Source organism: Numenius arquata, chromosome 12 (genome assembly GCF_964106895.1).
Source record: "Numenius arquata chromosome 12, bNumArq3.hap1.1, whole genome shotgun sequence".
In the NCBI taxonomy this organism is placed as follows: domain Eukaryota; kingdom Metazoa; phylum Chordata; class Aves; order Charadriiformes; family Scolopacidae; genus Numenius; species Numenius arquata.
In genome coordinates this window covers 9,109,449-9,125,615 of record NC_133587.1, presented here as the reverse complement: position 1 = coordinate 9,125,615, position 16,167 = coordinate 9,109,449, and the positions used below count along the sequence as shown (strand labels likewise).

The following is a 16,167-nucleotide window of genomic DNA, read 5'->3' as shown; positions in this document are numbered from 1 at the left end:
TCTCAGCCCTCTGTAAGACTCGGGTTTCATCTTATTTCCATAATACTTCTGACATCCATTTATGGCTAAAATTATTTTAGCTATTTTACAACATTAGCCTATATAGTTTCCCCCTCTACCTACCGCAAGCCCTCCCCCCACCCAGAAGAAAAAAAAGTAAGACAAACAATCATTCATGCATGTTTCTGTCACACAGGGATCAATGGACATTTAAGTTTAGAAGCCTAGACTCTAACAGTGTTTAAAAAAAAACCCTAAGTGAATAATTTTAGTGCAAAGTGGACTACATAGTTTACATCTCAGCTAGAGTTCTTTACAGAGATTTTAAACACATTTAATTCTGCACATCAAATTAGGTTGCCTGATACTTTGTTCTAACTAGCTAGTTGGAATAAGGAAGTTAGAAGGATTCTTGTGGGTTTCCTTTTAATAAAAAACTAAAGCCTATTCATAATCAGGTGTTGTTTGGAGGTCAAACTGTACAGAACCTAGCACAACGGAGTCCTGGTTCTCAGCTAGGGTTCCTATGTGCTACAGTAATACAGATAAATATTATTATCTGATTCACATCCATAACTGATGGGTTTACTTTAACAGGAGTCACAAATGAGCTCTGATTTTTAACCAGGCCAGTGCTTTACTTGCTGGACTACACTACAGACTTCACAGTGAATTTAGAAGCAAGCAGAACATTTATACTTACAATTTCCATAACCACAAAGGAAAAGTGGGCACTGAGAACCAAAATCCTGCAATTCCTAGACAAGACTCCACTTAGACTAGTGGTAGCCTTATCAGAGGGGAAAAAAAAAAGTCAGATTAAAAAACCAAAAATTGATCAGAGCCAAGAACATCAGTCTGCCACAGCAACTATAGTAAGCTATGAAATACAGTACAAGGAAAAACAAAGTCACCTGAACAAATAACCCAGAGAGACCTCATAGTTATAATGATTCTACCACTTTTAAGAACTCAACATATTAAATATTTATTAAAAATAAACTGTTTCCAAATTACCTATTTACAGTACAAAGGACAGTACTTAATACATGTGCAACAGAAAGTAGAGAAAACCAGTACTCATCTGGAAGGACAACACTCTAGGCATAATTTAAGTGACGTGAATACGGGTTCACCTTTTAAAAATACCATACAGTAAAAACCAGTAGGATGATGTTGGCAACACCAGAAAATAAAGCACGTATTGTCCAGATTCAGATTATATAAGCTTGAGATAAACAACCGGGAAACAAGGGGGGAAGGAAGAAACATAAAGACAAAAGGAAGAGATGCTGTGGTGTTTGCATTTTGGAGATCAGGAAATGCAGACACACTTCAAAATATAGTCCTTGTTGGCAAAACAAGCCATTCACATATTTCTTGCACATTTTGAAGTCATACTTTATCAAAAACCGGCAGTAGTTTCATCACTCATAGAAAATGTGAATCTTAATCTTTAGACTTCATTTTCAAGCCTTGCATGGTTTTATTTGGGCAAGGAGATGACTGCAACGTAACAGAAAGGTGCGATGTCACTTTTCTAAAATACAACAGCTGCCAAGTTTTAAAGAAAAATGTGCTCTTCTCCCCCATTTAAATTGGAAAGTAATGATCATTTAGGAGTTACCTAAATTATAGCAGCATGAAATCTAATGTATCTGCAGCATCTGTGAAGCCACAAAAAAAAATAAAAATCAAGAACTGGCACCTGATCACTGAACCATGGTTCCAAATATTTGGACATGTCGTTTTGGTAAGAGGTCAGTGTATTTTCTTATCAGTGGAGTCAGAACATTAGTTAGGATAGCCCTTTCCCCTCCCCTTTTCCTTCCCCTCCAAGACAGACTAATCAAGTCTATCTATAAACCACATGGGACAGCTGGGACGACTTATAGTTTAGCTGATTGTTAGGCATGAATCTGTGAAGCTCACTTTTCCTACAGCAGGGATCGTAATAGTAAGCACTGAGGCAAGTGTCACACGAGACTTTTGAGCAAAATGTGCAAGTGTTTGCAGCTCCAGATCGGTTACAAAAGCCGCAGCGCGAGGTGCCTGAAGGTTTGGATTTTGAACTGAATTGAGCAGCTCTCTCTTGACTCTGAGTCTGTGACGTGTACTGAGATTTCTCCCTTAAACCAGATGCAGGAGACAAGCCATCGTTTGGAAGTGGTTTGATTGAATAGGTGCTCTGTTTCACGGCTGGATATTCCTGCCTAGAGTTGAATAGATTGTCACACTTTTGGCAAACAGAAGTGCCACAAGGTACACCACAGTTTTGGCACTTGAGGGAAGCTGTCTCTTTGGCTAGGTGGGTGCGTTTGTGGTAAACAGGGTTGGCATCATTTTTTAACAGCCACACATCAGGTTTAATAGCGTCTTGTCTTTTAAAATTTAACATACTTCTAGAATCAGGATCAGTATATAAATCTAAGTCCTCTTGAGCAGAAAAATAGGAGCTGTAAGGGACATTTGTTCTCAGCATGCCATTGTGATGAGATGAAGTTGGCAAGAATTCATCTGAACACCCATGCGGGGAGCTTGACATTGTCAGAAGAGAGGGTGACGGACGGATAATTTCATCTTTAATGTCATCTTCCGCATCAACTAAAATTGGTTCTTTCCTGAGACTCAGAGAGCTCATCAAAGGTGGTTTCTTACTTTCCCAGTAATTATCATATGTGTCCACTGACTTAGAAGGCTTGCTCACCTTTGGCTTGAAATAATCTTTAGAGGCCCGTTCGCTCGCTGATTTCTGGAGTACCATTCGTGCCATGGAAGTGTTTAAGTTTTCTTTGCACTCTGCACGCCGTTTCATGGCTTCTGAGCAGCCTCTAACATCTTCAGTGCTATTTTTTCGTTCGTTTATGACATCAATCTCTGAATAACCTTTATCTTTCACTTGCAAGTGAATTTCAAGAAGCTGCTCACACTCCACTTTGGCCAAAAAGAGTTCAAATGAAACCATTTTCACTTGAATGGCATCAACCTGCTCTTTAAGCTTATACATTGTTCCCAGTTCTTGGACATAGCCCATGTAGTTCAAAATCTGTCTTACATCATCTTCAGTTAGAGCAGACTTTACATAGTAAACAAAGGGTCCAGTGTAGGTCTAAGGAGGATGGGGGGGAAATAAAAGGAAAACTAGGTTACAAATTCAGCAGTGGACTAGATGTTCAGATAATTCAGTGACAGTTACTATATAATTAAATAGAATAAATACGACAGTGAACACATGCAACTCCCGTGGCAAGATGAACTCCATTTCTGCATCCCTCCTGTTCAGCAGATGGAAATTCCGCATGAGGCAAATTCAAAGTAGGAGAGCTTTCATTCAAATTAAAATCCTGATTAGCATAATGTCCTCCCTGTTGATTTAAATTTATATGCTATACACTGACATTAACTTTTATGCGTACCAGACATGTTTGCACTTACAAGCAAGTCTACCATGAAAGGTGAAAAGGCAGAGAATTCATGTATTGCCCCTGGACAGGAGTTAGCTAAAGATAACAGGAATTACTGCAGGAGTACCAAAGTCCTCTTCAACTCAGCTTTAAATATAGTTGAGGTGTGCACTTCTCTGTGTACTACTACTATGCAATTTAAAATATCTGTTTTATTTAATTTTATATCAGGGCAAAAACTTCCAATAAAAAAGCCCCCAAAACAAAGATAAGAGTTTGTGGGAGGTGAAATGTCTTCAGCACCTGGCATACCCGAGGTATGTTCTTAAGCCAGTTCAAACTGTTTGGGATTGAAGGCATGAGCAGCCTGCCCACCACATCTTTGTACACAACAGGTACTGGATCCACAGTGCACAACCGAAGTCAGTACCACCAGTGCAACAAGAGATACCCTCGATGGATTGGCCAACATTTCAAAGGCCAGAACTTAAGGATAACAATGAAGATGATTTATGGAAAGATCTTGAAGAAAGGTAGTTTCCTCTTAGGGAAAGAGAGAACTCCCAAATGTCCTAGTAGCACTCAAATTCTCTGCTAAATAGTGAAAAAGTGTCTTTTTAAGAAAAACAAACAAAAGTACCCATCACTAGTACACAGAACCTGCAAATGACTTTAGACACCTAAAACAGCAGTGTGTTTATCCAACTTTCAAGTCTCAAAACTGTTCTTGTAAGTCACCTAGAGCATTCATCACTGAAACGCTGCAGCAGTTTTGAATAAGTATATAAGAACAGGTAAAAGATAAAATAGAAACATCAACAGCAGACAACTCACTATCTGACTTCCAGCAGCCAAGCCGAGCAATATACAAGTTCTACTTTCTCCTCTGAGATCCTGGCATAGGTAAATAATTTGAAAGTACAGTAAAATCAAAACTTCATGAATCGAGAACTGACAAGCAGATAAAAGACATTCTGGAAACAATTCTTTCATAGAAGTTCCTTTACCATTATCATATAACTTGTGGGAACCTCAGCAAAGCATCCACTTGAAAGCAAGCATTGGATGTTAGCATTTGTGCTCCATTAATAGCTGTTGCAAGACAACAAATCAAACTTGGAGTAAGCTTAAGGACAACTTGACTGCTCACCCTAGTGAAAAGATCTCCAAGTAGAAATTAAGACACTGTAGCAGGGTAGGCTGAACAAAAACTTTAAATAAGCTTTTCCTCTATTTTATAGTTACATTATAAATGTAGATCTAGTACTTGTATTTCTGCTCTTGGGATACTCTCACCAGCACAAACTTTGTTAATTTTACATAGAAACTTTCCTACAGCTTCTGTTTACCAACTGCATACAGACAAATATACACATCATGCTAATAGGTGGGAAAAAAAATCCCAAAACAGTCTTTAAAGGAAATGCATGAAATGTGTTAGAAGAAAGAAAAACAAATCATGTTCTCACTATGGCCACACATAAAATGTCTTACCTTAATATTTTTGAACTCCTTTTTCCAGGGGTAAAGAAAGAGATTAATTCCAACTGTCTCAAGCATGCTGAATGCATTACAGAGAGAATGTAAACTTGAGGACTTCACAGATCTCAGTGAGTTTTCAGCCATCTCGTAAAATTTTATCAACCGGAATCTATAAAAGGGATCAATTTTGGGAAGGCAAAGTAAGGCTGCCGCTGCCACTCGCAAATACTCATCATTAATAGGACGCTGCTTGTTGTCAGAGGCATTCAGTTTGCATTCATGGAACTGTACATACTTTCTAAATAAATCGTCTTTATATTTTGTATCCATTGAAATCAGTTTTTATCTCACACTTGGGCAGCTACCTCGTCTCTTTCATGGTTATTCAGCAGTAGGTTGATTATCTGGCATTAAGAATCTTCAGCAATGGCAACTCTTCTGGAATAAAAATTGAAAACAAAGACAAGTCATGACAGTTGCATAAATCCCAGATGTCCACAGCATCTATCTGCTTCACAGGATTCTATAAAATGGTTCACAGAGCAGCAGCTCCCAGAACAGCCTCTTTAGGTTTCTGAAAAAGCACAAGAGTCTACAGAAATGCTGTTGTCCTGCTTTTCGCTGTCATTCTCTACTCCTCTTCCAGTTATCTGCCTAAAACAGCACAACAAACCTACATCTAGCGAGGCACTGAGAGCTTGATAGAGTAAAGCTGGTGGAGGCTCAAGCCCAGGCTGAGGGCTCCTTGGCTTAAGGAACCAAGGCAAAAGTAATCCACAGCAAAAAAAAAAAAATATGGAAGGAGAAGCATGAGTTTTTAGGGTCTCTTCTCTGCATTTTACTTTGCCCTTTCAGTTCAAACTACTTACAGAAGCATTATTTTAATCAATCACTGCTTTCTGGTTTGGTTTTTTTGGCCCCGCACAGTGACATAAAGATTAAAAAAATCCCACAAATAAGTTTCATTTTGCTCAACTTGGGAAAGCGTCTACTTTTTTGTTCCTCTGGTGGCACAGGATTGCCCCTAGACTGAGCAGATTAATTACCTTTGCTTTTCTATTTCTAACATTTTCTAGGCTTTTGACTGCTACTCATATTCCACCTGAGGGCACACCAAGGCCATCACTGGGTCTGGGAGAGCTCTGCAGCCCTGCTACAGGGAGCACTCTCCCCTGGTTGCTGCAAACTACAGCCAAAGTTTCAGCTGAATTCTGGCAGCTGCAAAGAAGATTACAATCATTTCAGTAAAAAGCTACACCTGCCATTTTTAGCCACTTTAACAGAACAGAGCAAAATCGTTGTTTTTACAACACATACATTTTTGTTTGCAGGGATAGTTTTAGGTATATACCAATCTATATTTCCACTTCACTGAACACACACTACACAGAAAAGCTGGTGACAAAGGAAGCTACCTAATGCTACTTTACCAAAACCTAGGTAATTAACAGGCCAACAGACTCCATCTCGACTGCCTGAAGAACTTGTGATCTAAAAGCAGACCACACACCTTGTTTTTTAAGTGAAAATGCAATCTAGCCCTTTTGGACTAGCTGTGAACCAAAGGGAAGGGAAGTGGGAGAAATCAATGCACTGTTTCGGTTACAGTCAGTCTGAAACAGCACTTTAGAAAAGATTTTCCACCCAATATTAATTGCAGCTGCTAGAATACTGATCAATGCCCCCACACATGCCTGTTAAAATGAAAATCACTGTTCAGAGCAAAATTAACTGAATGAAAGGAGCCATAATATAAAATACATGGGGGGGGAACAAACCACAAACCAACAACCAAGAGGCCAGGAAAACAAACAAACAAAAAAATCAACAGCCTAGCAGCTAATACTACTTGATGAAAGGCTGCACTTAATGACAACACCATGTGGGAAAAGTTAACTAGCAGTTCAATTTCTGCTCAAAGGCACACTGCTCTCGGTCTTTCCACAACCAGAAATCACACCGATGTCAAGAGACAAGCTGTGAATCACAGGAAATGTGGAGTTCTAAATTAACATTTGAGCATAAGGGACAGAAGTAAACCCTTCTCTCTCTCAAGATCGTTCCTCCTTAAGTTGTGCAAGATGAAGTCTGTGGACAACAACAACAGAACGTCTGTTCTTTAGCAAAAAAGGGCTCCATGAGAGAATTTCAGAGAAAGATCTTTGTCTGGCACATCAGTAAAACACCCCCAGGACAAGGAATGATCCTGTGCTGCCAAGGAGCTGGATTAAGTGTTACAGTTCTTCCACATCCGCAGTTAATAACCACTAAACAAAAGCGCCTGGTTACATGTATGAGGCATCAGGACTAGGGAAGTCCCCAAATGAAAAGTCCTCCACTGAGGCCCTACAGTGCGTGACACTCAAAGCCGCTGCCAGCTCTGATTTTGATTTGCAGTTTGTACACACGTCAGCGCTCCCACAGCTGAAAGGCAAAACACTGCAACCCACAGAGGCCGGGAAGCCCTCGCGGCGCTGCCCCTCACACCCACACCTTCCAGAAGCAAACCAGCCCCCTCCAAGCCGCCCCCCCCAGCACCCAGCAGCCTCCCAACACCTCACAGCCGTGGTTACAAGGCTCGATAACAACCTCGAGACATGAGCCGGCACAGATAAATACGATTTTAAGAAACACACGGGCTGACAGGACAGATAAGGTAACAAAGCTGTTTTGCTGCAAATTATTGACTGAAAACCTTGAGATTTCATGGACGTGCCTGCGTAATACGTTCTGATCTGAGCCTGGTTTCTGCTGGTGAGACAACAAGACTTTTCTATCCGTCTCCTGGGTCAGAGCCTCAGCTGAAGGAGCCAAGGCTCTGCCTGCCTGGCGGGGCACAGCACAGCTCCTACAGCAGGATGGAACAAACACCCGGACAGGTACAATCAGCCGCCGACCCGCGCTCAGGGGACCAGGAAAGACCACGAAACCCGAAGGCAAAGGCCGTTTAACAGCAGAAGAGCACCCCGCACGGCCGGGGAGCTGCAGGCGGGAGGAGGCGGGAACGCCGCACCGGCCCGCGCCCGCCGGAGGCCGCTCCGCCCCTCAGCTCTCACCGAGACACCTGTTACAGAGACACCCGGCCCGGCCGGGAGAGCGGAGCCGCGGGCAGAGCCCCGAGACGCCTCCTTCACCCCCCCAATACTGTCCGCCGAGCCCCAGGCCAGCCCCACCGGTGCTTCCCGGTAACGGGGCGGAGCACCCACCGCTCCCGGCAGCCCCCCTACCGGCAGTGCTGCGGAGAGGGCCGGCAGAGCCCCCCCCCATCCCACCCCGCGGGCCGGGCCCGTCCCTCACCGCTGCGCTCCGGGCCGCGCCCGCCGCCCAGGACCCGCCGCCGCTCAGCCGGAAGCGCCCGGTGACCCGGATGCGGACTGCCGACCCCTCAGCCCCTCACGGGCTCCGGTGACGTCCCCCGCGGAGGCCGCCCCCACCTGGAATGGCTGCCTAATGGAGTACCGGCGGGGCACGCCCGCCCTCACGGCTCGGCCTCCCAGCACCGGCCTGGGGGCTACCGGCGGGAGGGGGCAGCTGACAGCGGCGCCCCGGAAGTGGATGGGGGGGCGGAGCACCGCCTCCTGCCGTCGTGACGTCAGCGGGGCGGGGCGCGAGGGGGCGGGGCGACCTCCTCCGGCACGTCACCGGGAAGCGGCGCGGCCGTTTAATTTTTGCGGGATGCGGCCGCGCGGTAACCGGAGCAGGGCCCGACCGTTAAATCGCCGTTCTGTGGCAAACGGCCTTTGCGCTGCCTCGGCTGGGGAACGGCGGGGACGCGCTTGGGGCCACGCCCCCGCGTTGGCCACGCCCGTTGATCATGGCCACGCCCACTTAACGTGGCCACGCCCCCGGGTGGGGGGAGCCTCGGCGGCGCGGGGCGGGGCCACGCCTGCGCGCGGGGCGCGCCCCGGTTGGCCGGCGGGGCGGGGCGGGGCGCGGCGGCGGCAAGATGGCGGTGGCCGGTGCTGGCGGCTCCTCCCGCTCCCCGGAGCGGCGCTACGACCCACTGTCGCGCTTCACCTGCCCCGTGTGCCTGGAGGTGTACGAGAGCCCGGTGCGCGTCCCCTGCGGACACGTGTGAGCGGCTGCCGGCGGCGTGGGGGAGCTGGGGTGGTAGTGGCGGCGGGAGCGGGGCTGGAGCTGGGTCGGGCCCGCAGGCGCCTTCCCTCGCCGGCGGCTGTGAGGCCCTTGGGAGGGAGTCACAGCTCGGCTTTTGGCTCCCTCGGGAAGCGGGGCGGCCCTGGGATGGGCAAACCCGCCACCGGGGGCCGGGTTCCCGTGGCGGGCGGTGGGGACGAGTGGTGCCGCCTGAGGGCGGGGGGGCTCTGCGGGCCGCTCCGCGCCTCTCCGGCGGCCTAGGGGTGACTTCCGTCAAATGGGGGAAAAGACAAACCGAAACAGCAGGGAAAAAAGCTAATACGCTTTTGCTTTCGATTACTTTCCCTCCTGAAAGATGTAGAAACTGAGCAGTGTCCAAAAGCTAATGATGCCAAGCGTAACGAGCTAGCATCCTTCTCCCTTCACGCACAAGTGTCAACAGGCTGCTGCTTCGTTAGCTACCGGCCCTCGAGACCCCGTTATCACCGAGGGCAGAAGACACGGAAGGGCTCTGGACACTTATTCTGCGTTTCCAGGAGGGATGTTCTCCCCACCTACTGTTTTGTTTTGTTTTTTTTTTTTCTCCCACCCCAGCTTTTGCACGCCGTGCCTGCAGGAGTGTCTTAAGCCCAAAAAGCCGGTTTGTGGTGTCTGCCGCAGTACCCTGTCGCCTGGAAGCAGAGCTCTGGACTTGGAAAAGCAAATTGAAACGACAGAAACGGCTTGCAGTGGCTGCAATAAAAAAGTATGAAAGTGCATGGTGTGTGCCTGCCTGGCCGTGCTGCTTAGAGGGACATAAAGTGCTTGCTCTTCAGCTTTCTGCGGAATCACATCAAAATGTTTGTTCTGATAAGTCCTAAAGATATTTTAGATAAGCAGCACCCAGATGTTGATGGTTTTTTTCCACAGATTTTCATTGTTACCTCTTCAGGAAGTGAATTTCAAATAAAAGTTACTGATTTTAAAATTGCAGTAAAATACTGCTTCTGAAGTTGCTTCTGTGGAAGTGTCTCAGCAGGAGGAACATTGTAACGAAACAGTGGATGTGGAGTATAGGTAGAATCATGGAGTTAATATTTATTATAGTGGTCTCTTTAGCTCTTAGGCAGAAAAATATTGGCTTAATTTGAAATAGCTATGGGTCAAAGTTGGTTTATGTGAGTGGTGTATTCCACAGACTTACTGTTTGCTGGTGTCCTGCATGTTGAATACCTGTGTGGCATCCTCCCTGTCATTCTTTCTCTTTGTAAAGTTGGGCTTCTTAGTGTTAATTGAATGTATAAGAAAATATCTTAGCAAATGGCAATACAACAAGAAAAGGATAATTAGACACACTAAGGTGAGGGTAATATTTCAGTTATTTTCACATCTGGTTTCTGGGTAGTATCTTCATTTGGTCTTCTTTCCAGGTGATAAAAAACTATAGTGCCTTGAATTACAAATTTCCTTATTGTAAATTTGAATTTTGATTAGTGGGATTGAACAATTAACAATTGACCTATACCAAGATCTGCACTAAAAGCCAGATTATTTTCCATACACTGTCTCTCCTCCTCAGTGACCAGGTAAACTGGCTTTATATGAAGCAGGTTTTTTTTATATACTCTAGCATAGGTTAAGAAAAGTGAGCTGAACAGTATGGAATCTGTAAAATATTGCAGGCAGCAAAGTTGCACGTTAACTAATCTTTAATTTCAAAGCTTTCTGCCTTGCTGGCTGAGGTGTTTTGAGTTTTCCTGCTTTAACACTGTCTGCAGAAAGCTACTTTGTTTTGCATGATTACTGTTTCTGTTTAAAAGTGTACAAGTAACTGGAAATAGTTTAAATTAACCTCTCTGTGCAATTGCTGCCTGCACAGATGTATCTCTCCAAGATGCGCAGCCACGTGGCCTCTTGTTCAAAGTACCAGAACTACATCATGGAAGGTGTGAAAGCCGTAACTAAAGAACCACTTCACAACTCCAGGTAACAAACTCTTCTCTTTTTGTCACAAAACTAGGGCTGTTACTGATTAATCGTTATAAAATCTCAATTTTCATTCTTCTGAGAAGGTCTTTTTATCTTTAAAAAATTTAACTGCATTACGGGGTTTCAAGCACACTGTAGAATTTTGGAGTAAAAGCAGACTTTACCTCTTTGCTCAGTTTGAGTATTAATTGTTTTAATCCTTTCACGTTGTTAAAATCTAAGCCTTAATCCTATGTCTTGTCCTGGTTTCTGCTGGGATAGAGTTAATTTTCTTACTAGCAGCTGGTATAGTGCTGTGTTTTGCATTTAGGATGAGAATGTTGACAACACACTAATGGTTTGAGTTGTTGCTAAGCAGTCAAGGACTTTCTCAGCTTCCTACAGAAGCTGAGAGGGAGCATAATAGATAGGACAACTGACCCAAGCTGGCCAAAGGAATATTCCATACCATAATTCTTATGCTTAGTATAGAAATGGGGGTTGGCCCAGGGGGTGGGGATCTACAGTTGCTGAGCAGTCAGTCATCATCGTGAGCAACTGCATTGCATCACTCATTTTGTGTATTCTTTTACCATCATTATTATTATTTTCTCTTCTGATGCTGTCAAACTGTCTTTATCTCAACCCACAAGTTTGGTTGTTTTTTTTTTTCCTTTTTCTCCCTCTTCTCCCTATCCTGCTGGGGAGGTGGGACGCGATGAGTGGGGCTGTGGTCCTAGTTGCTGGCTGGGGTTAAACCATGACAATCTGACTGTGCACAGGAAAGCTATTCTACTTTCTACATAGTCCAAGCACTAGACATCTTAAAGATCAGATCATTCGGTAAAACTAGCTATTTTTTAAATACAATATTTGTCTTTCTGTCTCTTGATTGTAGTAACTTACAATGAAGGGAAGTCAGAGTTGATTGCAGTGCACTCATCTGCATTGTAACATACTGGGTGGTACTCTGTGCTTAAAAAAATAACAAAAAAAACCAAATAAGATGATAAATGGCATTTATAACATTTGTAGAGGAGCTCTCATTTTGTGTAAATATGGGTGATATTAAGAGTTCCTTAAACTGTTGCTGGGAAATTAAAAAGTTGATTCTTAAAATTAGCTTACCTTAATTGCATGGGATAAGATGACTGCTTTAAGTTACTTGTATTCTTAAAAGCTGGTAAAACGGCTTTTGAGTATTGAATCCTAAAGCTTTTACTTTTAACTTTCTTACAATAATGTCACCTCTTTTTCTCCCCCCAACCAGGAACTTCCCAAATCGCTTTACCTTTCCTTGCCCGTATTGCAGCGAGAGAAACTTTGATCAAGAAGGACTAGTCGAACACTGCAAAACATTGCACAGCATGGATGCAAAACAAGTGGTAATAAAAAGTCTTCGTGCAAGAATTGCAATGAAGTCTAGTCTTAAATCCCTTTGAAACAATGAATTAGAGACTTACTCTTGAAGTTAAGTACATATTTATAATTACTCCTGTTGAAGTCAAATGTGGGTATGCTGTTCATGCATTTAGCTTTTACATAATTTTTACATTGGTTTTCAATACATTCTCTGGAGGTGACTTGTCTCTGTTCCTGTTGCAGCTGGGTTACATCCTCCTTTCATACTTGAAAAATGGCACACATTCAAAATTAATTAGGCACAGTAACAAACATTAAATTAGTAAGATATAATTTTAAGAAAATGTCAGGCATTTAATTTTCCCCACTGCTGTTTTCGGCAAGAAGATACTATAAACCATTGGGGAAAATGCTTGCAAAAAATAGTGTATCATTCTAATACTCTTTGCCTGCTACTCCCTCTCCTGTAAAAGTAATTGTGAAACATTGAAGTGAATTTGAAAGTTTTTTGAATTCCAAATTGTTTAGAAAAAAAATTTCATTTTTTCCCTTGGAGGGAAGTGATCTTTGCAAAGGAGATCGAGGGATCTTTTCTGTTAGAAATAAAAGCTGAAATCTTCTAAAGCAAACCGCTGTAGTCAATGAAGAGTAAGCCATTCCACTTCAGAGGTCTAAGACATGAATTAAAATTATTTGGAGTTATCTGAGGCTTTTGTATTAAATGTCCCAGCACAGTAGTTGACATCATTTTGCATATAGAATAGTGATCATCACAAACCTCGAACTGCAATCTTCCATGCTGTCTCTGTCCTACCCTTCCTACTGTAGATGTTAAAGCACTTGAACTGTTGGGGCTTAATTGGCTTTTTTTGGGTTTTTCTTGAAGGTTTGCCCAATTTGTGCCTCAATGCCATGGGGAGATCCAAATTACAGGAGTGCTAACTTCATGGAGCACCTTCAAAGACGACACCGCTTTTCATATGATACTTTTGTGGTATGTGTTTCCTCACCCTTGGAATACAGCCTCATGACTCTTAAATTCCAGCTTTTTTACATAGCCACTACTGTGATATCTCATCCATGCAGATGGTATCATGAGAGAAATTGGATTATTGGCAAGTCAAAGGAAGAGACAGCTTTTTATTCTTTAGTGTGGTATTAACCAGCATGGCTGTTGCAGTAAAAGAATTTCTGTACCCTTTGTTCATAGGATTATGATGCCGATGAAGATGATATGATGGCACAGGTTTTGATGCGTTCTTTGCGGGATAAATAAACCAACTAGAAGATTAACTGTAAACCCCAAGCTTCCATGAGGGGGAAACGCCCAGCATCCTCGCACTTGGCCCTGTACATCCCAAGATGAACTCAGGCATCCAGAAATATGGAAGACTTCTAAATCCCTATCTCTGTTTCAAATCCTGTTTTGATATCTCTGTACCACTTAGTCTTTTGTTAACGTGGTCTATGCCATTTAACCCAGTCAGCCTAATTTTCTTACTTGCTTCACAATTGTAGGTCATCATGGAGGAGGCAAATCTGTTTTCCTTTACCTCTGCCTATTTCTTGGTTTCTTTTGCAGTTGTGTTCATTGGACTGTCTGAAAAACAAACAAACAAAAAAAACCCATTCCAAAAGGAGTGGCCTGAACTAGTGCATAAATATCTCTTCCCAGTCCCATTTACATATCTTAAGTGATTGTATGAGGTGTATTTGTAGCTGTTTTCCTTTAGTGAATCCTCTAGGTGCTAACTGTAATTGTCAGACCAGCTCTCATTTAAAGTGACCTATGATGCCTGTGATTTCATAATGTTTCCCAGTGTTTAAATTCTTACATGCAGCCTCTCGACTATATGGAAAACGTCTTCAGTATAAGTCTTCAAACTACAAACTTTCTTAGCAAATCTTTGCACCTGTGTAAGCAACTAGTTAAAAATATTTTAGTTCTATGCATGATTATTACTTTCTTCCATACTTTGACCAGAATTCCTAGCCTGGAAAGTAAACTTTAACGTTGGTCTTATTTAAAAAATAATGCATTCTAAGTGTCTTAGCAAATATTAATCATATTTTCTGGCTTTATGATTAAATTGGTGGTTTGGAAACTGATTTTCTAGTAATTTTAATCCTTATGCTGATAGGGGAATTCAGAAAATTTGTTTCAGTACCTTTGCTTTCTATTTAAGCTAAAATTTTCATATATATTCCTATTTTTTCCATCTCTCATGGCAAGCTGGTAGCAAAACTGACCAGTAACTCATTGCACTTGCACAGCACTACCTTTCTGCATTACAGATTTTAACAGGTATTTTGGATTCCTGTTCTTCATTTCCATGTTGCTAAAGTAGGTGAAGCTGTACTTAGATTGTTTTCCATATAATATGATATGTATAGTATGCAGGTATAGCTCTCAAAGGAAAAATAAAATATAACCCAGAAAGCAGGATGACAATTCCAGTACCTGGTAAATGGATACTCTGTATTCAAGTCTACACTTTTACTACAGAGATTCATTTTTAGTTTGAATTTTCCATTAACTGCACAGTGAAGATGCTGAGATCTAATGATCTAAGACACCTGACCAAAACTTGTAAATCACGGTAGTGTTGAGATGTCTAGTCTAATTTAAGCGTGTTTAATTGGAGCAGTGGACCTGCACCACCATGGAGTTGAGTACTAATTAATTTATTTGACCAGTAAACTTATTATCATTGCATTCTGCAGACTGCAGCACAGCCTTACCCTTAAACCAATGAAACGCACCCCACCCAAAACTTCTTGATTAACCTTTCTGTCCAGCCAGACCTCAAACATATTTAAGTTCATTTTAGTATGATTTCCCCAACTTGTTTAGGGCTATTACAGACTCATCCTTAAGTCTTGGAGGGGGGAACTGTGGGAAAAGTTCTGTGTTTGGGGTTGGTTATTTTTAATGCTTGATCTGCAAAGAGATTACAGCGTGTTAGTGGTTGGATGGGGATTTCTGGGTTCTGGCTAGAACGCAGTTTGGTGATACCCATTGACCAGAATCTAGATTTCTGCTACTATTCTAAGTGCACTTCCATGCAATTCTGATAAAATGTTTAAGGAGCAGTTAGAAGCTTCCAAGCAATTACTTTGTCATGTTTTTGACTTTTGAAGACAAGTTACAAATAAAGATCATTTAATTTATAAAATCCTATCTTTGTGTCAGCTCTTGTCATTTCTTCCTCGTGGCCTATATGTTGCATTTCGGTGCCTCCCTAGAAACACTTCTTGCCGGCTGCGAGGAGCACCATGGACACTGAGAAATACACAGACTTCAACTTTGGCTTCTGTTAGATATTTTGTGTTGATTAGTTGCAACTTTATTTATAACCTTTCAAACAGTGGACCATGCAGGTTACGGAAAATAGTTCAGATTGAGTTTGGACCGAGTTCTGCCGGAGCTGGCCAGAACCCCGCAGGTGCGGTCTCGTATGTCAATATTCCTATGAGCCTTAGAAACAAACCCGACAGAATTTCTTGTTAAATGGGGGAAACGTGACTGTCCAGCAGGGCTTTTCTGTTGAAATTTCACAGCTCCTACTGCTTTAACCTCTCTGGCTGTCAAGTTTGTGATGTTTATGACCTTGTGGTGCTCTCTGAATGAGGAGGTGAAGGCTGGCTTGGGGCAATGACTAGTCAGAAACCACTTGTGCTGAGTGATTTTACCATGACTGTGCAGACCTGTTCCTTGACTACACAATTTGGGTTTGATTTCATCAATTTGTTACTTGGGAATCATTTCACAGAAGGTACAGACCAAAAATAGTGACTGGGAAATGCTAGTTTCTGCTTTAATGCTAGTTCTGCAGAACGCTAGTTCTGCTTTAACTTTGATTGTGTTTGCATATGA

The 16,167-nt window shown here is 42.9% G+C and overlaps 2 protein-coding genes across 2 annotated transcripts; one reads left to right on the top strand and one right to left on the bottom strand.

Annotated features, from left to right (window-relative positions):
- Positions 1-1,855: 1,855 nt before the first annotated feature.
- Positions 1,856-5,216, bottom strand: SPATA2 (spermatogenesis associated 2). The gene is made up of 2 exons (XM_074157619.1): positions 4,899-5,216; positions 1,856-3,109 (listed from the first exon to the last, which is right to left on the bottom strand). The coding sequence occupies exons 1-2, from the start codon at positions 5,214-5,216 to the stop codon at positions 1,856-1,858; spliced, it is 1,572 nt and encodes a 523-aa protein (XP_074013720.1).
- A 3,593-nt stretch (positions 5,217-8,809) lies between these two features.
- Positions 8,810-15,470, top strand: RNF114 (ring finger protein 114). The gene is made up of 6 exons (XM_074157251.1): positions 8,810-8,960; positions 9,576-9,726; positions 10,840-10,946; positions 12,199-12,313; positions 13,177-13,284; positions 13,501-15,470. The coding sequence occupies exons 1-6, from the start codon at positions 8,833-8,835 to the stop codon at positions 13,564-13,566; spliced, it is 675 nt and encodes a 224-aa protein (XP_074013352.1). The 5' UTR covers positions 8,810-8,832; the 3' UTR covers positions 13,567-15,470.
- The last annotated feature ends 697 nt before the right edge of the window (positions 15,471-16,167 follow it).

Coding starts and splice junctions, on each gene's coding strand:
- SPATA2 (XM_074157619.1), bottom strand. CDS start 5,216: ATGGATACAAAATATAAAGACGATTTATTTAGAAAGTATGTACAGTTC. Junction 3,110..4,898: donor AGGAGTTCAAAAATATTAAG/GTAAGACATTTT, acceptor CATCCTCCTTAG/ACCTACACTGGACCCTTTGT.
- RNF114 (XM_074157251.1), top strand. CDS start 8,833: ATGGCGGTGGCCGGTGCTGGCGGCTCCTCCCGCTCCCCGGAGCGGCGC. Junction 9,727..10,839: donor GCAGTGGCTGCAATAAAAAA/GTATGAAAGTGC, acceptor CTGCCTGCACAG/ATGTATCTCTCCAAGATGCG. Junction 13,285..13,500: donor TTTCATATGATACTTTTGTG/GTATGTGTTTCC, acceptor CTTTGTTCATAG/GATTATGATGCCGATGAAGA.